The following is a 27,905-nucleotide window of genomic DNA, read 5'->3' as shown; positions in this document are numbered from 1 at the left end:
TTTTGCCTGTAAAGCCAAAGGACCCAGGTTCGATTTCCTAGAAGTTACATAAGGTGGTGCATGTACATGGAGCTCATTTACAGTGGCAGGAGTTCCTGGCACACCCATTCTCTTTCTGCTTCTTCCCTCCCCACTCATAAATAAACAAATAAAAATAAATATTAAAAAAGATTATAACTTCACTCTAACTCACCTGGATCCCATGGGCTTTTAATTTTTTTGGAAGGGGGAGGGGAGTTTGAGGTAGTTTCACCTAGCCCAAGCTGACCTACAATTCACTATGTAATCTCAGAGTGGTCTTGAACTCTCCTACTTCTACCTCTCAAGTGCTGGAATTAAAGGTGTGCATGACACCTGGCTTAATTATTTTTTGAGTAGCAGTAGCAGGCTACAGTGGAATCACAAATCATATGGAATTAAACTAAACACTAGCTCAAGCTATGCTCACCATGATCAAAACTACAGAAACAGTGTGTCATCTGTTATGAATATGATTAAAATACACTCTAAATGAGATATGCCAGTGACATTTGGATTAAAAGAGTGTGAGTTAAAGCAGTTTTAGATTAGCTGGTAGTTGCTAAAGATCAAATACAAGAAAAGTAATAATGCTTTAGTTGTACTTACTCCTCCCTTTCCAACCAGAAACTTCTGGGGTAATACTCTCCAGCTCCCTTCTAAAGTCATCCCGGGCTTGGACCACCAGCTCGTGATACTGAGACACAACCTTAGCCTCAGACTGAGCTGCCTGGACCTGAGCAAATAAATATAGGGTAAATGATAAGCAAAAGAAAATGTAATACAGACACTTCAGAAAGAGAACACTATTCTTTCTTGTGTCTGGTTGAGAACACACACAACACAACACACACAAATCTGAACCTCAGAGACAGAAACAAAAAGCATGTCTTTATTTCCTTCTAATTCCTAATCAAATGCCATGATGGGCCCTTTCTCATCCTACAGTGCCCTTTTCTTTTCTCTGGGTCCTGAGAAAAAGCATCCTCAGGGCTCAGTGAATAAGGTGCTAGCCTGCAAAGCCTAATGACCCAAGTTCAATTCCCCAATACCCAGATGTGTAAGTGGCGTATGCATCTGGAATTTGTTTACAGTGACTAGAGGCCCTGATGTGCCCATTCTCTCTCTGTTTGCAAATAAAAATATTGAAAGAAAAAAGCATCCTCATACATTTCATACAAGTACAGGCAAAAGATCTGCTACAAAGCCTGAAATTTCCCTAGGTGACAGTAACTTCTCACCAAAACATTACCATTACAGAAAGTACTAACAATATTAACAATCTAGTTGGCATTGACAGTAATTTTTAAAAATAGTTAACAACTAATATTATTAGCAAGGGAAATATGAGAAATAGGAATCTTAACTATTTTCCTGAATTCTTTTTCTTTGTTTTTATTATTTTTTTTGTTTGTTTGTTTTTTCGAGGTAGGGTCTCACTCTAGCCCAGGCTGACCTGGAATTCACCATGGAGTCTCAGGGTGGCCTCAAACTCATGGCAATCCTACCTCTGCCTCCCAAGTGCTGGGATTAAAGGCATGTGCCACCACGCCCGGCTGCTGTTTTCCTGAATTCTTAAAATGCTTTGTCTAAAAGATAATTAAAAACATTAAACATGGGCTGGAGAGATGGCTTAGCGGTTAAGCGCTTGCCTGTGAAGCCTAAGGACCCCGGTTCAAGGCTCGGTTCCCCAGGTCCCACGTTAGCCAGATGCACAAGGGGGCGCACGTGTCTGGAGTTCATTTGCAGAGGCTGGAAGCCCTGGCGCGCCCATTCTCTCTCTCCCCCTCTATCTGCCTTTCTCTCTGTGTCTGTCTATCTCAAATAAATAAACAAAAATTAAAAAAAAAATATTAAACATGGTAAAGATTTAGGAAACCAACCTTTTTGACCACATTATCCAGATCAACTATCATGTTGTGAAGTTTCTCTTCTGCAGCAGTTATATGAGGTTTGGCCCCAGCAACCTCTTTTTTCTTTGCATTTTCAATTACACTTTTCATTTTCTCTAACTCTTCTCTGAAAACCAAAAAACATTTAAATAAAGATTTATTATAATTCTTTACCAGTCTTATTAAAGAGTTGTAAAGTGAGTACAACATAAAAAATGCTTACCAGCCCATAGAAAAAAAATAATTTAAAAAAAGCACAATATGAAAAAAAAAAAAAAAAAAGACTCAGACTTTTTTAGTCAATAGGCAGAGGAACTTTTCTCACCAAGAGCCAAAAATGCCTTGACCGACCAGAAGCTAGATCTCCTAGTGGCCCAGTGGGGCATCAAGGAGTATGGGACTTGGACTTCAAGACAAGGTAGACCAACTCCCAGTCACAGCACTTGGGTGCTGCAGTACTCTTAGGTAGCAATTAGGTAACTCTGAGACAAATGTGGCACAGTGCCTGCCACATCAAGAGCACTCAATGAATGGCAGCCACTGCAAGAATGAAAATGACTCTCATGTCAAAGGTAGAGAACTTAGGGTAAGCAAAGGCACGGGAGAAGGCCAAAGACCTCACTGAACTAAAAACTGGGTCTCAGGAGCCCATGATTTGGAATGTTTCATATGGGCTGGAGAGATGGCTTAGCAGTTAAGGTACTTGTCTGGAATGTTTTATACAACTAACACTGTGGTCTATATACTCTCCACAAAATATAGAACTCAGAGCCCTAACACAGATTAAGTGATATGAGCATAGTGTCTTTAATTTCCTGAGACATATTGGTCTTATTTGAAAAACAGGAGAACTATTCCATACTACTAATGAAAACCTTTAGTGAAATGTAGGTTTCTACCCTCTTACACTCAAGTTCTTGTGCTTGATATAAGTTTTAGCCAGTTTGTAGGACACAAGATCAAAATGGCATAAAACTAGATATACTTACTACTTTGGAAGTTATGGCAAAGAGATTAGGACATATATTCTCAATTCTGATTAACTGTACAAATCACCCCAGTGGAACTTTGAAATCAGAGTAGAACCTCAGCAAATGTGTACAGACACTTTCTACCTACAATAATCCAAGGCAAACCCAATTTTTGTATGTGCTCAGATGCATCAATTTCTACCACTTCTATTTTAGCTTAATTGTGTTTTATGTCTTCTCTTTTCAAACCTTCAAGTTCTTGAAGGCAGTTCAGGCCAAGAAAACAAGGATTTCTCTGTTTTGTCATCTCCCATATATAGACAGTACAAAGCCTAAAAGCCCCCAAAAAGCCACGGGTCTCTGCCTCGTCATCACCCAGGTCGGCAGTGCAAAGCCCAGAGACAGGCGGCCAGAAGTCCCTAGTTACCGGTCAGTCCATTAGTAATTACTTGGCTTTGAGAAGGGCATCAGCAGCTTCATCTACTGCTTTTCTGCGTTCCTTCAACGCACCCTCCACTGTGCGCCACTGAGCAGACTTCTTGTCACCTGAAATCTAAAACAGAATGTTTAATATGTAAATAAACATGACACAGTGCTAGTGTGGTATACAATAGGCCTTAAATGCAGATATCTGTGCCATTAAGTTCAAAGATTATAAAAAATTACACAAGCTATTTCTCCAAAGCAGAAATTCATAATCTTAAGGCTCATGGATTAGGCATAAAGAAGTCTATAACCATTCATACCAAGTGTCTTTCAATCTAACAGGGCATATAAACATTATCTAAGGAGAGACGAGATGTGTTTCCTTTTCCTCTTTTGTTCGTTTTGAGGCAAGGTCTCACTCAAGCCCAGGCTGACCTAGAAATTTCACTCGATAGCCCCAGACTGGCCCCAGACTCACAGTGACCCTCGGGATTAATGACATGCGCCACCAAACCCACGTTGTTTTATTTTTTATTTTTTTGTTTTCTAAAAATATTTATTCTCAAAGAAAATATGAATTAGAAAAAATAACAACAATAGCTTTACAAGGACTGCCTGTATACTTTAAATCATTCTTCCACAACGTACTAGTACTCAAAATATTTCTTTACTCTCTCCCTTCTTCCCTCCTATTCTTCCCCATTTTTTTCTCTCCTCAGCTTTTTTGAGGTGGGGGGAAATGGGCATGCCAGGGCCTCTAGCCAACACAAATGAACTCTAGATGCATGTGCTACCTTTTGCATCTGGCTTATGTAGGACCTGCAGAACCAAACCTAGGTCTTTAGGTTTCCCAAGCAAGCACCTTAACCACTAGGCAACCACTCCAGCCCTCTTCTTTGCTTTGTAAGACAGGGTCTATTATGAAACCTAGCTGGCCTAAGTTGGAATGTAGATAAGCCTGACCTTGAACTTGCAATGATCCCCTCCTTCTGCCTCACAAGTGTTGGGCTTACAGGCATGTACCACTAAGCAGGTTAAATTTTTTTTAATTGCAGATCTAACTATCAAAAGTAGAAAGCTGGGCTGGAGAGATGGCTTAGTGGTTAAGCGCTTGCCTGTGAAGCCTAAGGACCCCGGTTCGAGGCTCGATTTCCCCAGGACCCACGTTAGCTAGATGCACAAGGGGGCGCACGCGTCTGGAGTTCGTTTGCAGAGGCTGGAGGCCCTGGCACATCCATTCTCTCTATATATCTGCCTCTTTCTCTGTCTGTTGCTCTCAGATAAATAAAAATAAACTTAAAAAAAAAAGTAGAAAGCTTACATATTTACAAGGGCCTTACTACTTCAAAATACTGTTCTACAGAATACTACCACGTACAAGTTGTCAATCACCTACTTTCAGAAACCTCCCTTAGATTAATTGAATGCTATGTGATTTATATATTTTCACAAGGTTTAATCCCAACACTTGGGAGGAAGGCAGAGGTAGAACGATTGCTGTGAGTTTCAGGTCAGCCTGGGCTAAAGTGAGACTCTACCTCAGACAAACAAAAATATAAACACAGGTCTAGAGATATGGCTTAGCAGTTAAGACACTTGCCTGTAAAGCCTAAGTATACATGTTTGATTCCCCAGAACCCATGTAAGCCAGATGTACACGGTGACACATCTGTCTGGAGTTTGTTTGCAGTGGGTAGAGGCTTTGGCACATCCATTCTTTTTCTATCTGCCTCTTACTCATAAATAAATCCACATGGTGGCAAGCACTTTTAACCACAGCACTAGGGAGGCAGAGGTAGGAGGATTGCTGTGAGTTTGAGGCCACCCTGAGACTATATAGTGAATTCCATGTCAGCATGGGCTACATTGAGACCCTACCTCAAAAAACTACACACATACATACAAAAAGATATTTAAAAGCCGTTCTGTTTGTTTTCAAAGACAAGTACTCTAGCCAGACCTGTGCACCTGGAAGGTTGAATCAGGAGGATTGCTCCAAGTTTGAGGCCAGCATGTGCTCAACAGTGAATGGGAGGTCAGCCTGACTACATAGAAGATCTTAACTCAAAAATATAAAAGATAAGTTATTTTATATTGCCTTTAGCCAATGGGCAAAAGCCTATAGCAGACAGAGAATTCAATGCAATCCCTCCTAGACTCACCTCTGAATTGTCCATGGCTGTCTTCAGGATATTGGAGTGTGCATTGACAGCCTGAACTGCAGCATTCTGAGCTGCAATGGCCTGCAGAGTTATGGAAGCAGTCTGACTAAGTGCATCTTCTAAGTTCTTGGCTAGAGCTGAGGAAAAACAACAATTAAGAAACAAATCTTTCTGCTTACAAAATACTTCATTTAACTTTTCTTAGAAGTCTTTCATTGCAACTTTCAAAATATATCAAACAAAATAAAATATACACAAGGCCAATTTTTTGGAATTCAAGTTTACTTAAAAGTATGGTAACTAGAGCTGGAGAGATGGCTTAGCAGTTAAGGTGCTTGCCTGTAAAGCCTAAGGTCCCATGTTTGACTCTCCAGATCCCACATAAGCCAGATGCACAAAGGAGAGGAAAACACAAGGTTGCACATGTCCACTAGGTGGCACAAGTGTCTGGAGTTTGATTTCAGTGGCTGAGGCATTGGTACACCAATTATCCCTTTCTGTCTTGCTCTCTCTAAAAATTTTTTTTAAAGTATGGTAACTAGTATTAAATTGGACAGTGATTTGTCAGAGCTAATCAAATTATTTTTACATTTATGACTACGCGAATTTGTTCAAGGTAAAAAGTGTTCTAAGGAAAACAAATGCTTTAAAGGCTAGTAGAATAAGGTTTAGTATGTTCTAAAGGGTATAAATTTAGCATGACCACCATTTCTAAATTTTATTTTAAGGAACAACTGTTCAAACTCACCAGGAAAAAAAAATGTACCCATTTTCAACTCCTCAGTAAGAAGGAAAACTCATACCATATCTTGTATGGGGCTGGAGAAATGGCTCAACAGTTAAAGGCACTTGCTTGCAAAATCTTGTATGGTCAGGATACAAGGATACACACCAATGAGAGAAAGAAAATGACAAAGAAGAAAACATGCAAACTACAGAAACAAAGGAGTAGGTCGGCATGGTAGAATAATCCTAACACTCAGGAGACAAGAGCAGGAAGAGTGTCATAACCCAAAGTATATAGCAAAACCCTGTATCAAACAAAAAAGGGCTGCAGAGATAGCTCCGTAAACTGCCTTGCAAGCATGAGGGCCTGAATTTGATCCCCAGAGCCCCAAAAAAAATATTTATTAATAAACCTGACATGGTAGCTCACTTGGGAGGCTAGGGTAAGAAGATCACTCAGCCTGGGCTAGGGTGAGCCCTGTCCAAAAACACAAACAAAAAAAACAAGCAAGCTCCATTATACCCACTTTATGAGCACATATACCACATAAAGTAGGCATGGTGGCACAAGTATAATCCCAGCACTTAGAAAGGCAGGAGGATCAGAACATCGCTAAAGCCATCCTTAGGCTGGTGTAATGGTACACACCTTTAATCCTAGCACTGGGGAGGCAAAAATAAGGATTGCTGTGAGTCTGAGGCCAGCCTGGGATTATAGAGTACATTCCAGCTCAGCCTGGGCTAGAGAGAGACCCTACCTTGGGGGGGGGGGGTGAGAGTAGTGGTACAAACCTTTAATCCCAGGACTTAGAAGGCAGAGATAGGAGGAACACCATGAATTCTAGGCCAGCCTGAGACACACAGTGAATTCCAGGTCAGACTGGACTAGAGTGAGACACTACCTAGAAAAAAACCCAAAAAGCCATCCTTGGTTACATATCAAGTTGGAGCTAGCCTGTGCTATATGACGTTAAAGCAAACAAAACAAACTAACAGAACAAAAGAAGCTTGGATAGGGGCGGGAGAGATAGCTTAGCAGTTAAGGCATTTGCCTGAAAAGCTAAAGGATCCTGGTTTAATTCTCCAGGACTCATGTAAGCCAGATGCACAAGGGGGCAAATGCATCTGGAGTTCATTTGCACTGGTTGGAGGTCATGGCATGCCCATTCTCTCTCTCTCTCTCTATCTGCCTCTTTCTCTTTCTCGCAAATAAATAAATACAATATATTTAAAAAAAAAAAAAAAAGAAGAGGAGGCTTGGAATAAACAGTTTTGCCACAAAATACCCAAAGAAATAGATACCAATGTTTTACGTTTTAGTGTCACAAAGGAATTTCTACATGCTGTTTCAAAAATGCCATAAGCAGCCAGGCGTGGTGGCGCACGCCTTTAATCCCAGCACTTGGGAGGCAGAGGTAGGAGGATCGCCGTGAGTTCAAGGTCACCCTGAGACTACAGAGTTCATTCCAGGTGAGCCTGGGCTAGAGTGAGACCCTACCTCAAAAAACCAAAAAAAAAAAAAAAAAAAAAAAAAAAAAAAGCCATAAGCAAACTTCAAAATCTTTAAATTTTTTTCCATGTGCATATGCATGTGCACTGTGCATGTGCCTGGAGAATCCAGGAACATTGGGTAAGCCCTCTGAGGTTCATTTGCCTGTTTCCTTGAGATTGCCAAACACAGCAATTCTCTGTTCTCTGCTTCCCACAGGACTGAGGTTGCAGACATGTGTGGCCACACCAAGATGTTTATGTGGGTACTGAGGAACTGAACTCAGGCAGTGTCGGGCCCTTTCAGGTCCCCATACTTGTGTGGAAAGTGCTCTTATCCACTGAGCCATTTCCCTAGCCTAAGACTTTTTTAAGTGAAGCATGATTTTGGATAGTATCCTTACATGGAGACATGGACATGTGAAAAAGAAGGCAAATGGGAACTAAATAAAGATATTCAGTAGATGTGACAAAAACAAAAGGGAACTGAGCACCAAAAGTTAAAGATAGAGATGAACATATGAAACCTGCTGGACTACACACGGCATCTCTGCAACACAGGTGAAAGGAGAAAGCCAACAAGGAGAAGGTACCTTGAAACTAAGGGTGAACAGAAACTTATCTAAGCAGGGGTATTAAAGTAGCAAGGGCCGAGGGAGGAAAATTTGATACTTGACTCTATGTCAGGCTTGTGATGCACAAGGTGGCACAGGCATCTGGAACTCATGTGCAACAGCTAGAGAGGCCTTGGCATGCCCATTATCTCTCTTTCAAGTAAACAAATGAAAGTAGTTTGCCAGGCATGGTGGTGCATGCCTTTAATCCCAGCACTGGGGAGGAAGAGGTAGGAGAATCACTGTGAGTTCAAGGTTACCCTGAGACTACATATAGTGAATTCCAGGTCAGCCTGGGCTAGAGGGAGACCCTACTTCAAAAACAAACACAAAGTATTAAAAAAAAAAAAAAGTTCACACACTTGAAAAAAAAAGAAAAAGGACTTCTGGTTAAGATAAGATGGCAGCGTAGGAACCATACAAAAGCAGCCTAGGGAAGAAAAAGCAAGAAGAAAAAAATGAATTAAAAATATAATCTCAAACTGGATGTGGTGGTGCACACCTTTAATCCCAGCACTTGGGAGGCAGAGGTAGGAAGATTGCTGTGAGTTTAAGGCCACCCTGAGACTACATAGTGAATGCCAGGTCAGCCTGAGCTAGAGTGAGATCCTACCTCGAAACAAACATACAACAACAACAACAACAACAACATTTATATGTATATATAAAATCTTATGCTTGCAGTCCCACCACTCAGGAGGCTAAAGTAGAAAGATCATGAGTTCAAGACCAGCATGGGCTATATAGTGAATTCAAAGCCACCTGGGGTACATAGCAAGAATCTGTCTCAGTAAGTAAAATAAACAATCAAATAGACAAACCATTTCATTTGAATTTGAAGTAGAGAATTCTAAAAACATTAAGAAAAATACAGAATATTTCACTTACGCAAAAGTCATTTAACATTCTCAAATAATTCTAGCATAGAATAGGCAAGAACACACAGTAAATAAATAAACAAATAAGAAAAATTCAACTCCAAGTCAAACTAATGCCCTATACCTATGGCTCATTCCATTCCTTCCACTGCACACATTTCTCACAATGGTGATTTCTCAGTAGGACAGGCCAACAAACGGACAGGGTAACTGAAACCACTCACATTAGCAAGAGAAACAAGTGATGCTTCTCAGAGACCAAAACCAACCAACAAACAAAAACATTACAACAGCTGCTACAGAAGTAAAAACAAACTCTCTAACACAAAGCCCTATGCACTGTATCACGCCAGAGGTATTAACTTGTGGCAGCACAATGCAACAGGCTTCCTCATGTGCCTACTACCATCTGATGACAGGAAAATACTTCTCAGGTATCTTTATTAAAACTATCAAAAAACTTAAAATGAAACAAACTTAAAAAACATATGCTTGCTTAGTTGACAAGCAGCAACACGTAGAACACCACATCTCCCACCAATGTCAGACACGAGTGCCATCAGTTAAAATGAGTCTAGGAAATGAGCTGGAACATGAACCATGTAGTTCACAGAAATAAGAAGACAAGACTAACAGGCAGAAACACAACTTATTTCTTCTTTTTCTTTTTCTTTTTTTTTTTTTTTTTTTAAGATAGGGTCTCATTCTAGCCCAGGATGACCTGGAATTCACTATGTAGTCTCAGGATGGCCTTGAACTCACAGCAAACCTCCTATCTCTGCCTCCCAAAGTGCTGGTATTAAAGGCATGGGCCACCATGGCTGGCCACAACTAATTTGTTTCCCAAGAATATGGAATCTTTAGCATTAACCACAATAAAACAAATGGAGAAAATATAGTTACTTTTAGGAATGTTCATAAACTTAAGATTAGCCCTCATCACCTGGGCATAAATTGCTTAGATGGAAAGAACACAAATGAGATGATGCAACAGGGCAATGATTCCAAGGAAACAGGAGAATACAAACTAGCTACTGGATGACAAAACTGGGCTGATGGTTTAAGAGAGCTGGCTGGAGTTAACTTGAAGAATGAAGCAGCAATTCATTTACATACACTCAATCTTAACTTGCTCTTGTTTTTCCTGCTGTGCTAGGCGAGCTGCAACTTCTTCGGGCGGTCGCTCCCTTATAGAAGACGAGAATGCTTCCTCTTGCAGCAAAAGCAAATAAGAGCAAATCAAATTTCAACAAACAATTTTATGAGCTTACAAGGACTCAAACCAGCTATAAACACAGGGTGGCAAGGATTCTAAAACTATATCACCACTCTCAATGATTCCACAAGAAGAAATAAAAGATTCACTGTTAACCTCTTTATTTTCAAAAAGATGTATTTGAACTTAAGAATTTAAAATTTTTTCTAAGTAAGTTTGAAGACTGGAAACCAGTATAAGTATAAACTTACATAATATCTAGGGACTGCCTAGGCAATGCATAGTTCTGGTGAGCATTCCATCTATATAACACAACAAATATAAATAATTAAACTACCTGAGGTTACAGGTGTGGGCTTTCCTCCACCAAGGTCAGAGCGATCAGTTTTTATAGGTTCCTCATGCTGAACCGCAGGGGCTGGGACCGAAAGTGTATCGTCTGCTGCAGAAATAATTTGAGCTGCCTCTGTAGATGCTATAAATATACATTACTCATGGTATTTATAATTCCCTGGGTTAAATAGTACATAGGAATCTACTACTACTGCTGCCCATTTCATATCCGACCACTTAAAAATACTAATGGTTCTGCTGTTTTTGAGTAGCTCTCAGACAGAGGCACTGCTGACTACGTATACAAACGTAGAAAACTGACAAAGGCTGGACAAGCACAAGGCAAACCTTGCCAGCACCTACCTGTACTTTAACCCTCCTTATCTCAGGAAAGGCTTCTAGTGACCACACTAAATCTTAGCAAGCAACAGGTGGACATCAGATTTACAGAATATTGAAAAAGAGTAACAGGAAAAGGAGTCTGTGTCAAAGAACAGACAAAAGACAGCAATTAACCAAAGACCATTTTAATTATTTTGAAAAGTGGTAGAGAGAAAAGAAGAGGTAGGTATGAAAGAACAGGAACAAGGTGCATTTCAAATGCAAGAAGATTAAGTTCACAGAGAAGATATTGTTGGTGAAGCATAGAACTCATGTAAAATAATGTCCATTCAGAAACAATTTAAAGAAAGGAAATTAAAAACTTAAGTGCTGATAAATTTATAAATTCAAGTGTTAATGACAGAAAAAAAATTTAGAGATGAAATGAGAAGGAATATAATAAAATGAGATACAAGTTTCTAAAGAAATTGAAGAGCTCACTTAACAGATAAAACTAGATTATCACAAACGCATTAACTGGTCATGCTGCTTGGTCAGAATCTGTTACTTATTCACAACAGCCAAACTGATTTCTTTCTTTTATTCTCTTTCTTTTTATTTTTGCCATTTTGTTTTGAGACAGAGCAGTCTCACACTTCCCAGGCTGGCCTTGAACTTACTTAGCCAGGCTGGACTCAAACCCAAACCTCCCAATTGCTACGTTACAGGAATGGATAACCCCATCTGGCCAAGTGTAATCTTCTAACAATAAGTATCAGATCAGTTCCTGGCTCAGAACCTTCCATTGCATTCAGAATAGAAAAGAAAATTCTTATGGCTTCCCAGCAATGCCATAGTCGGTTTTCTGCTCCCTGCGTAGCATGTGCTGTCTCTAATTCCAAATGCCCCATGTGCTTCTAGCCAAGCCTGTATACTAATAATGCTGCCTGAAATACTTGACCATATCAGCCTTTCAGGTGATTTACCTCCTTCTCTCTAGTCTTTGCTCAAATGACACATTCCAGGTAAGGTTTCTTTATCTGCTCCATTTAAAATCGCAATTTTCAAGGGCTGGAGAGATAGCTCAGTCAATAAGTACTTTCATTGTACTTGTAAAACTGCACCCTGCCCTCCCACCTGTTCTGACATCCTTTTACATTTTTTCTTCTTTATATGATCTCCCCTCCCTCATCCCATCCACACTGGCAGTTTTCTTTTTTCTTTCTTTCTTTTTTTTTTTTTAAGTTTAGATTGATTTGTTCACTGCTTTATTTCTAGTGCCTACCATGGACCTTCAAGAAATTTCTGAATGAAACAGTTAGGAACTTAGCAAGTCAGAAGTATCTGAAGATAAACACAAATTCAAATAAATAGTGAGTTTTAGATAGGTGCAATGTATCAGGTGGGATTGAAGGGCATATTACTGGTGAAAAATATTTGCAGGAATTATGTGATACAGATTTTATCACTAAGGAAGAGAAAAAAAACTAGCTGAAGCAGAGGGGGAAAAAGAAGTGGAAAAGAGAGTAAGTGTTAAAATCCAAATAGCAAAAAAGGCTGAGTCAGAGAAAGGAGGGGATTATTAAAAGGAAAAATAAAGTTTGTTGCTGGCAAAACAATTTTTGAGGTTATCCCATAATTAAGAGCTATTAACAATAAAGTCCAATACCGTGTCCCACTCAACCACTAAAATGAGAGACAAAGAAACCAGTGTCGTCTGAGGGCTTTAATATAAGAGTCCTTCAGAGGAAGGAGAGAGGGAAGGACCGTCTTCTTAACTGCAGGTATAAATACATTGAAACAATTCTTTCAACTATAATTTTAAAAGAATGGTTCAACCTTAGTACCTGTTGAAGCTGGAGTGTCTCCCTTCTGTTTCTGTAGTTGTGAGGCAGGGAGTTTAGATTCTTTCATTACCTCTGGTACACTAGAGATTTTTAATGGACCAGACTGAACCTTGGAAATGAAAACATTTAACATTTAGGACGTAATACTATGTTTTAAAGGCAGAATATGCAAAAAAGTCAAGTCTTTCAGGCTTTTAACATAATGTCAATGTTTTATAACATACACACTTTATTCATCATTAGAGAGAAGCTGTTATTACTACAAAAATTCATTCCAAACACTGAATCCAATAAACTAAGTCTATATTTTAGTATTAATAAAGGCTTCTTCTAGCACACATATTAAAGTACATGACAACCTCTGGTTTAAAGACATTTCCTTTACATACACAACACTGAGCAGGCCAACACCATTTCAGTTCTAAAGCAAATTATGGTGCCTTCTGGAAGCAGACAGTAGAAACAAATAGATGATGAGAGGCTTGGAGTAAAAATGAAAGCTAGTTTGCTGTTTCTTTCATCAATGAGATTCATGTTAAGACATAGGATCTATTTCAAATATTTTTATTTATTTGCAAGCAGAGAGAGTGAAGAGAGACAGAGAGAATGGGCATATCAGGGCCTCCAGCCACTACAACAAATTCCAATGCTTGCAACACTTTGTGCATCTGGATTAAGTGGGTACTGGGAAACTGAATCAGGGTCATTAGACTTTGCAGGCAAGAGCCTTAACGGTTGAGCCATCCTTCCAGCCCACATGATCTATTTATAAGTAACTACTGCTTTTCTTTTTCCCAAATTCTACCAGACTTAAGTTTAAGGCACAGTTCATCAATAGGACTGTCAGATATACCAGGAAAAATTAACAAATAGAAATATTTTTATTTACCACTTATGTTGTTTCGAGATTGTGCCAGAAGCTGCCAGTATGTCTTATTTATGATTACTTAACAGAAATATTTTACACTTTGTTACAGGAACTAGAAATGCATCAACTTTCTATTTATTAAAATGTTGTGTTGTCTGTTTTAATTTTTGAACTGTGGTCTTACACCTAGCTCAGGCCTGCTTCAAACTCATAATCCTTTATTTTGCTGCAGCCTGAATGCCAATGTTGCAGGTGCAATCCACTCTGTCTGGTTTAGTATGTTTTGTTTTGAGGCAAGCCCAACAATGTTAAAAAATGTTATTTTTAACATTAAGAAGCATATACATAATGTAACAAGAAAAAAAGCAAGATTATCATCTTCTATATTCCTTTCCCTTCTAGCTTTCAGGCAGCATTTGTGAACAAGCTGAAATCTTTCCACCTTGAAGCATAAACTGAGGGAGAAACATATCAACAACTTCTACTTCCTTAAATTAAAATAGGCTTATATTATACAAATTATCATGAAACCTGTTAGTTTGCTTTTTTTGAATTTATTTTTAGGTTTTTCAAGGTAGAGTTTCACGCTAGCGCAGCTGACTTAGAATTAACTATGCAGTCTCAGGGTGGCTGTGAACTCACAGCGATCCTCCTACCTCTGCCTCCCAGGTGTTGGGATTAGAGGCGTGTGCCACCACAATTAGCGGGATTTTTTTTTTTTTTTTTTTTGGTTTGTTTCTCTTTTGTTTTTTCAAGATAGAGTCTTCACTGTAGCTCAGGCTGACCTGGAACTTACTCGTCTCAGGGTGGCCTTGAACTCATGCAATCCTCCTACCTCTGCCTCTAAGTGCTGGGATTAAAGGTTTTAAACAATATATAGGAAGCATCCTCTTCCAGGTCAAGAAGTACTATTTTTAGTTGCATAATCTATAAAGATAATCCCTGGGGAGGGCTGACACCTCAGCAGTTAAAGGCACTTATTTTCAAAGCCTGATGGCCTGGGTTTGGTCCCCCAGTCAACAAGTGAAGCCTTATGCACAAAGTGAGTTTATTTACAGTAGCAGGAAGCTCTGGTATTCCTATACTAACTCTCCCTTTCACTTCTATAAATATATTCAAGTTACTTTCCATGTTGTTTGGTCTATACAAGCAATACAACAGTAAACACCCTTGTCAATAAAACGAAAAACATTGCAGTATGATATCATTTCCAATTTTCTAGAAGGGAAATTGCTTTGTTTGTTTGCTGTTGTTTTTCTACTTTGGTGCTAGGAATCAAGCACAGGGCCTCAATGCACACTAGGCAAGCAATCTCCCATTGAGCTATGCTTCTACTTCAAGGTTGTGTTTTTTTTGTTTGTTTTTTGAGGTAGGGTCTCACTCCGGTCCAGGCTGACCTGGAATTAATCCTGTAGTCTCAGGGTGGCCTTGAACTCATGGCAATCCTCCTACCTCTGCATCCCAAGTGCTGGGATTAAAGGCATGTGCCACCACACCCGGCTTAAGGTTGTATATTTTTATGACATTAGCAAACATATATTATATGGCAAGTCACATTCTCACAATAAATACATATTTGATATATTTCTAAATTCTTCAAACACACAATCTATTTTATTAAAGTAGCATTACAATGAAATGAACATCTAGAAAAATTAAGTGCCCTCTGACCTCTTCCTATACTAACACTTTCTCCAGTTGTTCTTGGCTACTCTCTACACCATTTACTGTATTTTAAAATCATCCTGTCTAATTCTTCACCCTGTAAACAAACCCATTAACATTCTTATGAGACTTGAGAACATATAAGTATGTACATACCCTCTCAAATACACATTGAGTAGAAATTTAAAAGACATATATTTGAGAGAAATGACATTTTTATATTAAGTTCCACCCAGAAGCATTAACATTTATATTCATTTGGTTAAGTCTTATTTCAGACCTATCAACTAAATGATTATGCTGACACTGAAGAGGCTACTAAGTGCATTTTAAAAATGTTTTATTTATTTGAGAGAGAGAAAGGGGGGGAAGATAGAGAGAATGTGCGTGCCAGGGCCTTTACCCACTGCAAACAAATTCCAGGCGCGTGCACCCCCTTGTGCATCTGGCTTATGTGGGTCCTGGGAAATCAAGAGGGTCCTTAGGCTTCGCAGGCAAACGTCTTAACCACTCATTTTACCAGCCCAAAGTGCATTATTTTTGTTTTTTTTTTCTTCCTTCCTTTTGTTTTTTTGTTGTTGTTTGAGGTAGGGTCTCGCCCTAACCCAGGATAACCTGGAATTCACCATGCATTCCCAGAGTGGCCTCAAACTCATGGCAATCCTCCTACCTTTGCCTTCCAAATGCTGAGATTAAAGGTGTGTGCTATAACCCCACTATTTTTGTTTCTTCGAGGGAGGGTCTAGCTGGCTTTGAACTCACAGTGACCCACCTACTTCTGCCTCTCAAGTGCTGAGATTAAAGATGAGTTCAAGACCACTTTGAGTATACAGAATGAATTCCAGGTCAGCCTGAGCTAGAAGACCCTACCTTGAAAAAAACAAAAACGAGCCAGGAGTGGTAGTGCATGCCTCTAATCCCAACACTTGAGAGGCAGAGGCAGGATGATTGCTATGAGTTTGGAGCCAACCTGAGACTACATGGTGAATTCTAGGTTAGCCTGGGCCAGAGTGAGATCCTACTTCAAAAAACAAAAAACAAAAAAAAAGAAAAAAGAAAAAGGAAAAAAAAACAACAAAAAACCAGAACTGGAAAGATGGTTCAGTGGCTTAGTTGCTTGTCTGCAAAGCCTAAGGACCCAGGTTCAATTCCCCAGTAACATGTAAAGCCAGATGCACAAGGTAGTACATGCATCTGGAGTGCATTTGCAATGGCTAGAGGCCCTGTTACACCCATTCTACTTCTTGCTCTCAAATATATAAATATAAATAAATAAAATATTTTAAATAATGGACTGGAGAGATGGCTTAGCAGTTAAGCACTTGTCAGTGAAGTTAAGGACTGCCATTTGAGGCTCGATTCCCTAGGACCCATGTTAGCCAGATGCACAAGGGGAGCATGCATCTGGAGTTCATTAGCAGTGGCTGGAGGCCCTGGAGCACCCATTCTCTCTCTCTCTGTGTCTCTCCCCCTCTCTCTCTGTGCCTCTTTCTCTGTCTGTCGCTATCAAATAAATAAATAAAAATAAAAAAAATATTTTAAATAAAAAGCAACTGGGAGTGATGGCACACACCTTTAATCCCAGAACTAAGGAAGCAGAGGTTGGAGGCCAACCTGACAGTCAGCCTGGGCTATAGTGAGACCCTACCTCGATAAACCAAACAACAACAAAAATTCCTTTACAAATGTGGCCGGTGCTTGAAGCCATGTTGAGCAGAAAAAGCAAAATACTACTACTCTGAACTTTTCAGCCTGATCCCACACTCCTAGAACTGTTTCCAGCTATTTCTCCTGGATACTATGACTTAAAATAGACCGAGAATTTTAATATGAATCTATAGGATTATGTTCTTTGAATATTTCAGCTGCATAACTATCTCCTTTGGTCAGCACAAATATTTTAAAGGCCATATGAAGAAATAAATGAAGAAGAGTATCAGGAACACTTTTTTCCTTTTTTGCATGTGTATGTATGTGTGGTGTACACGCGTGCATGTGGGCACATATGTATGAGACTAGAGATTGATGTCAGATCTCTTTATTTCACTTATTGCGGCAGGGTCTCTCACTTAAACCTAGAGCTGCAGGGCTGGAGAGATGGCTCAGTGGTTAAGGCGCTTGCTTGCAAAGCATGATGGCCCAGGTTCAATTCCCTGGTATCCACATAAAGCCAGATGCAAAGTGACACACACATCTGGAGTTCTCTCACAGTAGAAAGAATCCCTGGTGCCCATTCTTGACCCCCTCCATTTCCTTGCAAATAAATACATAAAATTTACGCTGGGGGAGGGGGGTGGGCTGGGATTCAATGTTTAACTTTAAAAAATGTTTTTATTTGAGAGAAAGGTATATATAGAGAGAATGGGCATGCCAGGGCCTTTAGCTGCTGCAGACAAACTCCACATGCATGCGCTACCATGTGCATCTGGCTTACATAGGTCCTGAGGAATCAAACCTGGGTCCTTTGGCGTTACAGGCAAGCATCTTAACCACTAGGCCATCTCTCCAGACTAAAGCTGAACTTTTTTAACCCTCTCCATACCTGCCTTGCTAGCACAGTGCTAATTCCCAGCAATAGACACATTTCACTAGTCTTATATATAGTGTCTCCATGAATTTGTCTGCTGTCTTATTCTCTTTTCAAGTTAGCAAGTTGGCTGCCTTAATCAATAAGGAATCTCTCTGCTACCAAGGCACACAACTCTTTTATCTCCTTCACTAGATAGGATTAAGTCCATACTCTCTCTCCAGTGTAAGCCTCTTTGATGACTAGCCTTTATAAACAATCAGGAGCCGGGTGTGGTGATGCAAACCATCAGCCACATATACAACATGAGAATGTGTCCTGGAAAACTGGGATTCTAGACCTGGGTGTGGTGGTGCAAGCCTTTAATCCCAGCATTGGGGGGGGGGCAGAGGTAGGAAGATCGCCATGAGTTCAAGGCCACCCTGAGACTACACAGTGAATTCCAGGTCAGCCCGAGCTAGAGTGAGACCCTACCTCAGAAAACCAAAAAAAAAAAAAAAAAAAAAAAAAAAGAACTGGGATTCCTTTGACCCACAAGCCTAAAAAAAAAAAAAAAAGACTGAAACTCCTCTGCTGTACTGTCCCATGTTAGCCAGATGCACAAGGGGGTGCACGCGGCTGGAGTTCATTTGCAGTGACTGGAAGCCCTGGCGTGCCCATTCTCTCTCTCTCCCTCTATCTGTCTTTCTCCCTGTGTCTGTTGCTCTCAAATAAATAAATAAAAGATGAACAAAAACCTATTTTCAAATCCCAGCACTCGGGAGGCAGAGGTAGGAGCATCACTGTGAGTTCGAGGCCACCCTGAGACTACACAGTGAATTCCAGGTCAGCATACAGTGAGACCCTACCTCAAAAAACAACCCCTCCCCCCCAATAAACCCTATTTTTAGCCAGGTGTGGTGGTACAAGTGTTTAATCCCAGCACTCAGGAGGCAGAGGTAGGAGGATCACTGTGAGTTCAAGGTCACCCTGAGACTACATAGTGAATTCCAGGTCAGCCTAGGATAGAGCAAGACCCTCCCTCAAAACAAACAAACAAACCCAAAACAGTTTTTAATTCTATCAGGCCAGGCAGTATGGTGCACACAGCATCCAGCACTTGGGAGGCTGAGGTAGGAGGATTGCCGTGAGTTCAAGGCCATTCTGAGACTACACAGTGAATTCCAGGTCAGCCTGGGCTAGAGAGACCCTACCTCGAAAAAAAAATATCCTTAACTCAGTCAGCCCCAGATATTAAGGAAAAACCTGCACTCAGTGGTAGTAAAGCCTGAAAGCACTCTACATAGTATAACTGAGACAGCCACCACAGTCTTTATATGAGAGAATTAGAGGCTAATGGGGTAAAGAGGACTCTGGCTTTACAAGAAAGCCAACCCAAATGGAGGGCTCCTGCAGCCTGCTACCAGAGTGGACACTTTGAAAAACCAGATGAAAAAAGAAAGAAATATTAATTCTAAAGTCTGGACCACTGAGGGAAAAATCAATCCAGCTAAACGAGCCAAACCTATATAGGTTCATGATAAGACCTAGGCTCCTATCAAAACACTTATGTGATGAGTGGATAATGAAGATGTGGTACATTTATACAATGGAGTTCTACTCAGCGGTAAGGAAAAATGAAGTTATGAAATTTGCAGAAAAATGGATGGACCTGGAAAGGATTATACTAAGTCAGGTAACCCAGGCCCAGAAAGCCAAGCGCCACATGTTCTCTCTCATATGTGCATCCTAGCTACAGATGACTGGGCTTCTGCGTGAGAATGAAAATACTTAGTAGCAGAGGCCAGTAAGTTGAAAAGGAGACATAAAGGGTGGAGAAAGGAAGGGAGGAGGATACTTAATAGGTTGATATTGTATATATGTAATTACAATGATTGTAATGGGGAGGTAATATGATGGAGAATGGAATTTCAAACGGGAAAGTGTAGGGGTGGGGAGGGAGGGAATTACCATGGGATATATTTTATAATCATGAAAAATGTTAAGAAAAATTAAAAAAAAAAACACTTATGTGACAAAGACTTAAAATTCCTTTCAAACAAAACAGTTAAGTCTCCCAAAAGATATTGATTCTGATTTTCTTTGCCAAGCTTCCAATTAAACTTCTGCCTTGTTCCAGTGACATAAAATCATCTCTTAATCCCAGTGTTCAGGAAGCAGAGGTCAGCAGCCTGGGCTAGAGTGAAACCCTACCTCAAAAACAAACAAACAAAAAAAAAAACACAAGACTCGATATGTGCTTTTTTAAGTTACTTAATTAGTTACCTTCTACTTGAACATTTTACTTATAACCACAACAGTAAAGAAGATGTGTTTCCTAATAAAAAATGAGCTTCTGTAGTCAGAGTTTGCCTTGTAAGGTTGCTCACTTACAAACTCTTTTTTATAAATATTTTTATTTATTTACTTATTTAAGAGGGAAAGGGGGGAAGAGAGGCAGAGAGAGAATGGGTATGCCAGGGCCTCTAGCCACTACAAACAAACCAAACACATGTGCCACCTTGTGCATCTTGTTTTTGTGAGTACTGGGGAATCAAACCTGGGTCCTTAGGTTTCACAGGCAAGCACCTTAACCATTAAGCCATCTATCTCTCCAGCCCTCAGTTACAAACACCTATTTGTCTGAGATCGTGTTTTTGTGTCACTGTAATGCCTAGAGTCCCTCTTCTAAGAATATCCATAAGGCTCCAAGAATAGGAGATGTTCCTGTCCACCAGGTTTGGTAGTGCATGCTAGCACTACCAGTACTTGAGAGGTTAAAGTAGGAGGAATACTATGAGTTTGATGCCAGTCTGGTGTACAAAGTGAGTTCCGGGTCAGTCTGAACTTAAAGTCCCTATCGCTTCTTTTTCTTTCTTTTTTTATTTTTAGAGAGAAAACTGGTATGCTAGGGCCTCAGTCACTGCAATCAAACTCCAGATGCTTGTGCTATCTTACAGGCATGTGTAACCTTGAGCTTGCCTCACCTCTGTGCATCTGGCTTATGTGGGATCTGGAGAGTCGAACATGGAGACCCTACCTTTTAATACAAGCCGTATGAAGGAAAAATATGTATCTGTCAAACAATCAGCAGACAGTTAAAAATTCTGTAACTATTTCACGGTCTAAACCCTAAAGGGATCCCTAAGTAGCCATAACAGAGGGTTCTGTCATGACCATTCTACATTATATGTCTTTAGTATGCCAAGTCAGAGCTCAACAGCAGTAATGGTAAGCACTGCCAGCATACACACTTGTGTCCCTCATTCCAGGACTAGCCAGTTACCTCTGCCCAACATGACCTTCATGATTTACCTTTCTGTAGTGTGGTTAATTGAGAGCACTTATGGAATCCCAAAAGTTTAAAATCCACCTATATAGAATATTATTAGTTCAACTAAAAGAGAACTAACAAACAAAACATTTTATTTATATATACATATGTGCCAATTTTCACTGAAATTATACATACATTATATTTTCAAGGAGAAAACAGCAAACAGCTTGCTTTTAAAAAGTATTCTATAGCTGGACATGGTGGTATATGCCTTTAATCTCAGCCAACATTCAGGAAGCTAAGGTAGGAGGATTGCTGTGAATTCAAGGCCACTCTGAGACTACATAGTGAATTCCAGGTCAGCCAGAGCTAGAGCAAGACCCTACCTTGAAAAACAAAACAAAACAAAACAAAACAAAAAAAGCACATCCTGTAGCCAGGTATGGTGATACATGCCTGTTATCCCAGTCTTAGGAGGAGGTACAGAGTGTTGAGTCAGGAGTTCAAGGCCAGCCTCTGCTACATAGCAAGTTCAAGGCCAACCAGAACTACATAAGACTCCGTCTCAAAATTAACAAACTAGCTGAGCATGGTGGTGCATGCCTTTAATCCCAGCACTCGGGAGGCAGAAGTAGAAGGATTGCTGTGATTTCGAGGCCAGCCTGAGATTACAGTGAATTTCAGGTCAGTCTGGGCTAGAGCAAGACCCTATGTCGAAAAACCAAAAGTAACTAACTAAATAAATAAAAATTAAAAAACCTAATTATTCTATAGCATAAATGGAAATATTGTTTAAAACTCTTACCGGCTTCTTTGGCAATGGAATACCATAAGGTGCAGAACCAAGAACCATGTCAAAGAGTTTGTCTGAGTAAGGTACAGCTTTCTCTACACTTTCCCGGAAATGGGAATCCCATTTAGCATACAGGATAGTGCCACCCACACCTCCACCAATAAACAAAAGGCCAGCTCCAGCAATTTTACCAGCAGTCAACCTAGGGGAGAGAAATAAGAAAAGCATTTACTTTCATAAGTCTCTTGTTTGTCTACTTTTCTAGATCACTGAGTCTTAAAGACCTCATAACCCCTACTTCTCTATTACTGATGCAGATCTTAGCCAAGTTTACTCCCACAACTATGCATTACTTTTTCCTGATTTATCTGTAACATGTTTGCAATACAAAACAATACTTACAAATAACAAATATTAAAAGACAATATGTAGCATAGAAAGAAATGAAGCAGGGGCTGGACAGACTGCTCAGAGGTTAAAGGCACTTGTTTGCAAAGCCTGCCAGTTCAGGTTCAATTCCCCAATACCCAAGTAAAGCCAGTTGCACAAAATGGCACATGCATTTGGTGTTCACTGCAGTGGCAAGACACCCTGGTGTGCTTTCTCTTACTAATAGTTTTTCTTTTTTTTTCAAGGTAGAGTCTCACTCCAGTCCAGGCTGACCTGAAATTCACTATGGGGTCTCAGGGTGGCCTCGAACTCATGGTGATCCTCCTACCTCTGCCTCCCGAGTGCTGGGATTAAAGGCGTGCGCCACCAGGCCCAGCTTCGCTAATAATTTTTGTTGTTGTTGTTTTTTCAAGGTAGGGTCTCACTCTAGCCCAGATCAGCCTAAAAAAATTTTGAAAAAAAAAAAAAAAGAACCATCATTAACTTTCAAAGCTCTTCTTCTTTAAACATTTCTGTAAGTACAATAATGTAAATCATTTCAAAAAATAAAATAAAATAAAATACTGGGCTGGGCTGGGGCTGATCTGGTAAGCACTCACTTATAATCCTAGCATTTTGGAGGCTGGAAGATCATCTAAGTTTGAGGACAACCTGGGGTACATAGCAAGACCTTGTCTCAAATTAAATTAAATTAAAAATACAGTTTAAAAAATCTGGGCTGGGAATGTAGCTCAGGGATAGGAGTAGGGATAGACCATCATACAGTAGGTACAATGGATTCAACCCCCAGCACAGCCAAACAGGGAGAAAAGGATTATAAAACTAATAAATAGAACCAAGAAATATTTTAAAACCTTAAAACATGGTATATTCTGGATCTAAATGTATTCCTATAAAATGGAAGCTAGCACATGACGAGGGGAACTTTGCCCTGGGTGCCATCCAATTACCAAAGAACCAAAAGGAACACCATAAACAAACTTTCACCCACAAGAAAAGAATGCAACAGAAACAACCCAAAGGTATTTTAGCAAGGCTTCAGTGTATGGATAGTAGTCCTCTTATCTGAGGGGGCATGTTCTAAGAAGCAGATGCCTAATGCCACAGACAGTGTATCAATACATGTTTTTTTTTCTCTCTACATATAAAACAATGCTAAAACAATTTACAGATTAGGTATACTAAGAGCCTAGTAATCATAAACTAGATCAGTTCTAATAATATACTATAATAAAGATTACATGAATGTGGTCTCTCAAAAAAATCATGTTGTAATGTACTTACCATTCTTGATGAGAGACCATACTGCAAGTTGACTGTGGGTAATTAAAAGCATGGATAATGGCAAACTACATTCCCTTAACAAACGGCTTTAAGTGTCTATATCTATAATGACACACACTACATAGTGAATTCCAGGTCAGCCTGGGCTAGAGAAAGACCCTACCTCAACCCCTCCCCCCCCCCCCACACACACAAAGGCATGGTGGCGCACACCTCTAATCCCAGCATTCAGAAGTAAGGGGAACACTGTGAGTTTGATGCCACCCTGAGAGTACATAGTGAATTCCAGGTAAGCTTGGGCAACAGTGAGACCCTACCTCGAAAAACCAAATAAGCAGACAATCTGCACACCTATTAGTAGCACACAGTAATAAGCTTGGTTCGAGAAAGACAAGTTGCATACCCAGAGCTTCTTGAAGTAGAGTATCTACGGCATGGTTGCAATGGACGGAGGACAAACTTCCCACAGAGACAGCTCTAAAGAGAGAGGAGAGAACATTAAACCAATACGGCAAAAAGAATTTGTAAGCTGGGAGGGTGGTTCAAACTTATAATCCTAGCACTGAGGAGGTGGAAGAAAAGGATCACGAGTTCTGTACCAGCCTAGGGTATAAGGTGAGAATGTCTCAGATAACAAAATAATTAAAAAATGAAGTCTGAGAAGCCCTTAGAATCAACAATTTTTACTATAGATGTAAAATCAAAGAATTACTTAATTTTCAGAAACGAATTTACCATGAAAAACATTTCTAGATACTTTAAAACAATGATGTGGGATGGAGAGATATTTTGCAGCAGTTAAGGCGCTTGCCTGCGAAGCCAAAGGACCCAGGTTCAATTCTCTAGGACCCACATAAATCAGGTGGCAAATGCATCTGGAGTTCATTTGCAGCAGCTGGAGCTGGTGCACCCACTCTCTCTCTCTCTGCCTCTTTCTCTCTCAAATGAAAAAAAAAGGGCTGGAGAGATGGTTAAGGTGCTTGCCAGCAAAGCCTAAGGACCCAGGTTCAATTCCTCAGTACCCATGTAAGCCAGAGGGATAAAGTGGCACATGTCTGGGGTTCATTTGCAGCAGCTGGAGGCCCTGATGTGACCATTCTCTCTCTATATATATGTATCTGCCTCTTTCTCAAGTAACTAAATAAATAAAAGAAAAAAACAAACAATAAACCATGATACACCAGCACTTGGAAGATGAGGCAGGGAGACAGCTTCAAGTTCAAACGTAGCCTGAGCTACATAGTAAATTGCAGGCCAACCAGGGTTACATAGTGAAAAACAGACTCTCAAAAATAAGAGCAAAACAAGCCAGGCATGGTGGTACATGCCTTTAATCCCAGGCACTCGGGAGGCAGAGATAGGAGGATCGCCTTGAGTTAGAGGCCACCCTGAGAATTCAGAGTGAATCCCAGGTCAGCCTGGGCTAGAGTAAGACCCTACCTCAAAAAACCAAAAGAGCAAAACAAAGCAAACCCCACACCTCAAAAAGATACTTCCTGGAGCCTGGCACAACGGTGCACGCCTTTAATTCCACCACTTAGGAGGCAGAGGTAGGAGGACTGCTGTGAATTCGAGGCCACCCTGAGACTACATAGTGAATTCCAGAGCTATAGACCCTACCTGGGTGGGGGGGACTTAGCTTTTTCCTTTTTGGTTTTTTGAGACAGTTTCATATAGCTCAGATTGGCCTTGCACTCCTAATTCTCCTGCTTCCACTCCCCCAGTTCTGCAATTACAGACACATACCACCATACATACCCACTTTTATATTTTAAAAAGCAAATTGTGGGGGCTGGAGAGACAGCTTGGTGGGTAAAGGATTGCCTGTGAAGCCTAAGTACCTGGGTTTGAGGTTCCATTCCCTAGAACCCACATTAGCCAGATGCACAAGGGGGTGCACGCGTCTGGAGTTTGTTTGCAGTGGCTGGAAGCCCTGGCACACCCATTCTCTCTATTTGCCTCTTTTTTTTTTTTTTTTTTTTTTTGGTTTTTCGAGGTAGGGTCTCACTCTGGTCCAGGCTGACCTGGAATTAACTCTGTCATCTCAGGGTGGCCTTGAACTCATGGCAATCCTCCTACCTCTGCCTCCCGAGTGCTGGGATTAAAGGTGTGCACCACCACACCCAGCTATTTACCTCTTTCTGTCTGTCACTCTCAAATAAAATAAAGAAAAATAGAAAAATAATTTCTAAAAAAAGTGAATTGAATTGTGGGAGGAGGGGGGGAGATGGCTCAAAAATAAAGGTGCTTGCTTGCAAAGGGTAATAACTCAGGTTCCATTCTCAGCACCCATATAGTCAGATGTACAAAGTGGCACAAACATCTGTTGTTTATGTGCAGTGGCAAGAGATTCTAGCACACTCATACACACAAATCAATAAATTTTAAAAATTAAGGAGTGGGCTGGAGAGATGGCTTAGTGGTTAAAGCACTTGCCTGCAAAGCCAAAGGATCCAGGTTCGATTCCCCAGTACCCATGTAAGCCAGATGCACATGGTGGTGCATGCATCTGGAGTTTGTTTGCAGCGGCTGGAAGCCCTGGTGTGTCCATTCTCTCTCTCCCTTTTTCCCTCTCTCAAATAAATAAATAAAAGTAAGATAAAAAAAAAAATTAAGGAGGAAGCCAGAAATGGTGGCGCACACTTTGATCTCAACCTCAGAAGACTGAGGTAGGAGGACTGTTGGTGGGTTTGAGGCCAGCTGGGACTATAGAGTGAGGTCCAGATCAGTCTGGGCTAGAGCAAGACCTGACCTAGAAAAATAAAAAAATAAATCAGGGGGTCCTGGAAAGATGGCTTAGAGGTTACGCTGTTTGCTTGCAAAGCCAAAGGACTCAGGTTTGATTCCACAGTACCCACGTAAGACAGATGCACAAGAGGGCGCAAGTATCTGGTGTTCGTTGGCAGTGGCTGTAGACCCTGATGGACCCATTCTTTCCCCTCTCTATCTGTCCCAACCCCCCTCTCCCTCTCACTCAAATAAAAAGAAAAAAATATATATAGCAGGGGGCTGGAGACATGGCTTAGTGGTTAAGGCACTTGCCTATGAAGTCTAAGGACCCAGGTTCACCTCTCCAGGTCCCACATAAGCCAGATGCAAAAGGTGATGCAAGAGTTCAAGCCGGGTGTGGTGGCACACACCTTTAATCCCAGCACTCAGGAAGCAGAGGTAGGAAGATCGTCATGAGTTTGAGGCCACCCTGCGAATGCATAGTAAATTCCTGGTCAGCCTGGGCTAGAGTGAAACCCTACCTAGAACTCCCCCCCCCCATCAAAAAAAGAGTTCAAGGTTCCAGATCAGCCTGAGCAAGACCCTACCTCAAAAAACAAATAAAATAAAAAGAGAAAAATCAAATAATAATAATAATAATGAGGGGAAGTAGCACTTTTTAAATTTAAAAAATATTTTTGGGGGTGGGCATGGTGGCACACACCTTTATATCCTAGCACCTGGGAGACAGAGGTAGGAGAACTGCCATGAATTTGAGGCCCCCTGACACTACATAATAAAATCCAGGTCAGCCTGAGCTAGAGTGAGAGCCTACCTCAAAAAAAAAAAAAAAAAAAAAAATGCAAGCAGAGAGAGATAGAAAAGGAGACAGAGGGCTGGAGGGGTGGCTTAGTGGCTAAGGCGTTGCCTGCAAAGCCAAAGGACCCTGGTTTGATTCCCCAGGAACCATGTTAGCCAGATGCACCAGGGGGTACATGCGTCTTGCAGTTTGTCTGCAGTGGCTGGAGGCCTCAGTGCGCCCATTCTCCTTCTCTCTCTCTGTCCAAAAAATAAATAAAAATATTAAAAAAGAAAAAGAGACAGAATGGGTGTGTCAGGGCCTCCAGCTACTGCAAATGAACTTCAAATATATGTGTCACATTGTACATCTACCTGGTTTTACATGGGTACTGGGGAATCAAACCTGGGTAGGTTAGGCTTCGCAGGCAAACACCTTAATCACGGAGCCATTTCACCAGCCTCAGAATTTACACTTTTTTCTTCTCCTGGTTTTTCTGAGGTAGGATCTCACTCTAGCCCAGGCTGACCTGGAATTCACTCCATATTCTCAGGGTGGCCTCAAACTCATGGTGATCCTCCTACCTCTCGAGTGCTGGGATTAAAGGGGTATGCCACCATGCCCAGCTCAAAATTTGCACTAAATGTTTTTTTTGTTTTTATTTATTTGAGGGGGGGGTAGTGAAGGAGAGAGAATGGGTGCTCCAAAGCCTTCAGCTGCCA

General features: G+C 40.6%; 1 protein-coding gene across 11 annotated transcripts in view; it reads right to left on the bottom strand.

Annotated features, from left to right (window-relative positions):
• Positions 1–27,905, bottom strand: part of Immt (inner membrane mitochondrial protein) — a 51,131-nt gene that overhangs the window by 15,782 nt on the left and 7,444 nt on the right. For 2 of the 11 annotated variants that reach the window (XM_012949220.2, XM_045152284.1), the window contains exons 2-10: positions 24,079–24,152; positions 22,014–22,203; positions 12,893–13,001; positions 10,729–10,866; positions 10,292–10,387; positions 5,470–5,606; positions 3,331–3,434; positions 1,902–2,037; positions 628–754 (exon numbers count right to left, since the gene is read on the bottom strand). In XM_012949220.2, coding sequence (XP_012804674.1) covers positions 628–754; positions 1,902–2,037; positions 3,331–3,434; positions 5,470–5,606; positions 10,292–10,387; positions 10,729–10,866; positions 12,893–13,001; positions 22,014–22,203; positions 24,079–24,152 — 1,111 coding nt within the window. The remainder of the gene's footprint in view (positions 1–627; positions 755–1,901; positions 2,038–3,330; positions 3,435–5,469; positions 5,607–10,291; positions 10,388–10,728; positions 10,867–12,892; positions 13,002–22,013; positions 22,204–24,078; positions 24,153–27,905) is intronic. The other 9 variants (XM_012949221.2, XM_045152286.1, XM_045152287.1 and 6 more) reach the window with 6 other exon arrangements.

This window comes from Jaculus jaculus, chromosome 6, assembly GCF_020740685.1.
Source record: "Jaculus jaculus isolate mJacJac1 chromosome 6, mJacJac1.mat.Y.cur, whole genome shotgun sequence".
Taxonomy (NCBI): domain Eukaryota; kingdom Metazoa; phylum Chordata; class Mammalia; order Rodentia; family Dipodidae; genus Jaculus; species Jaculus jaculus.
Note: the sequence above shows the minus strand (reverse complement) of the source record. Positions and strands in the feature narration are given on the sequence as shown.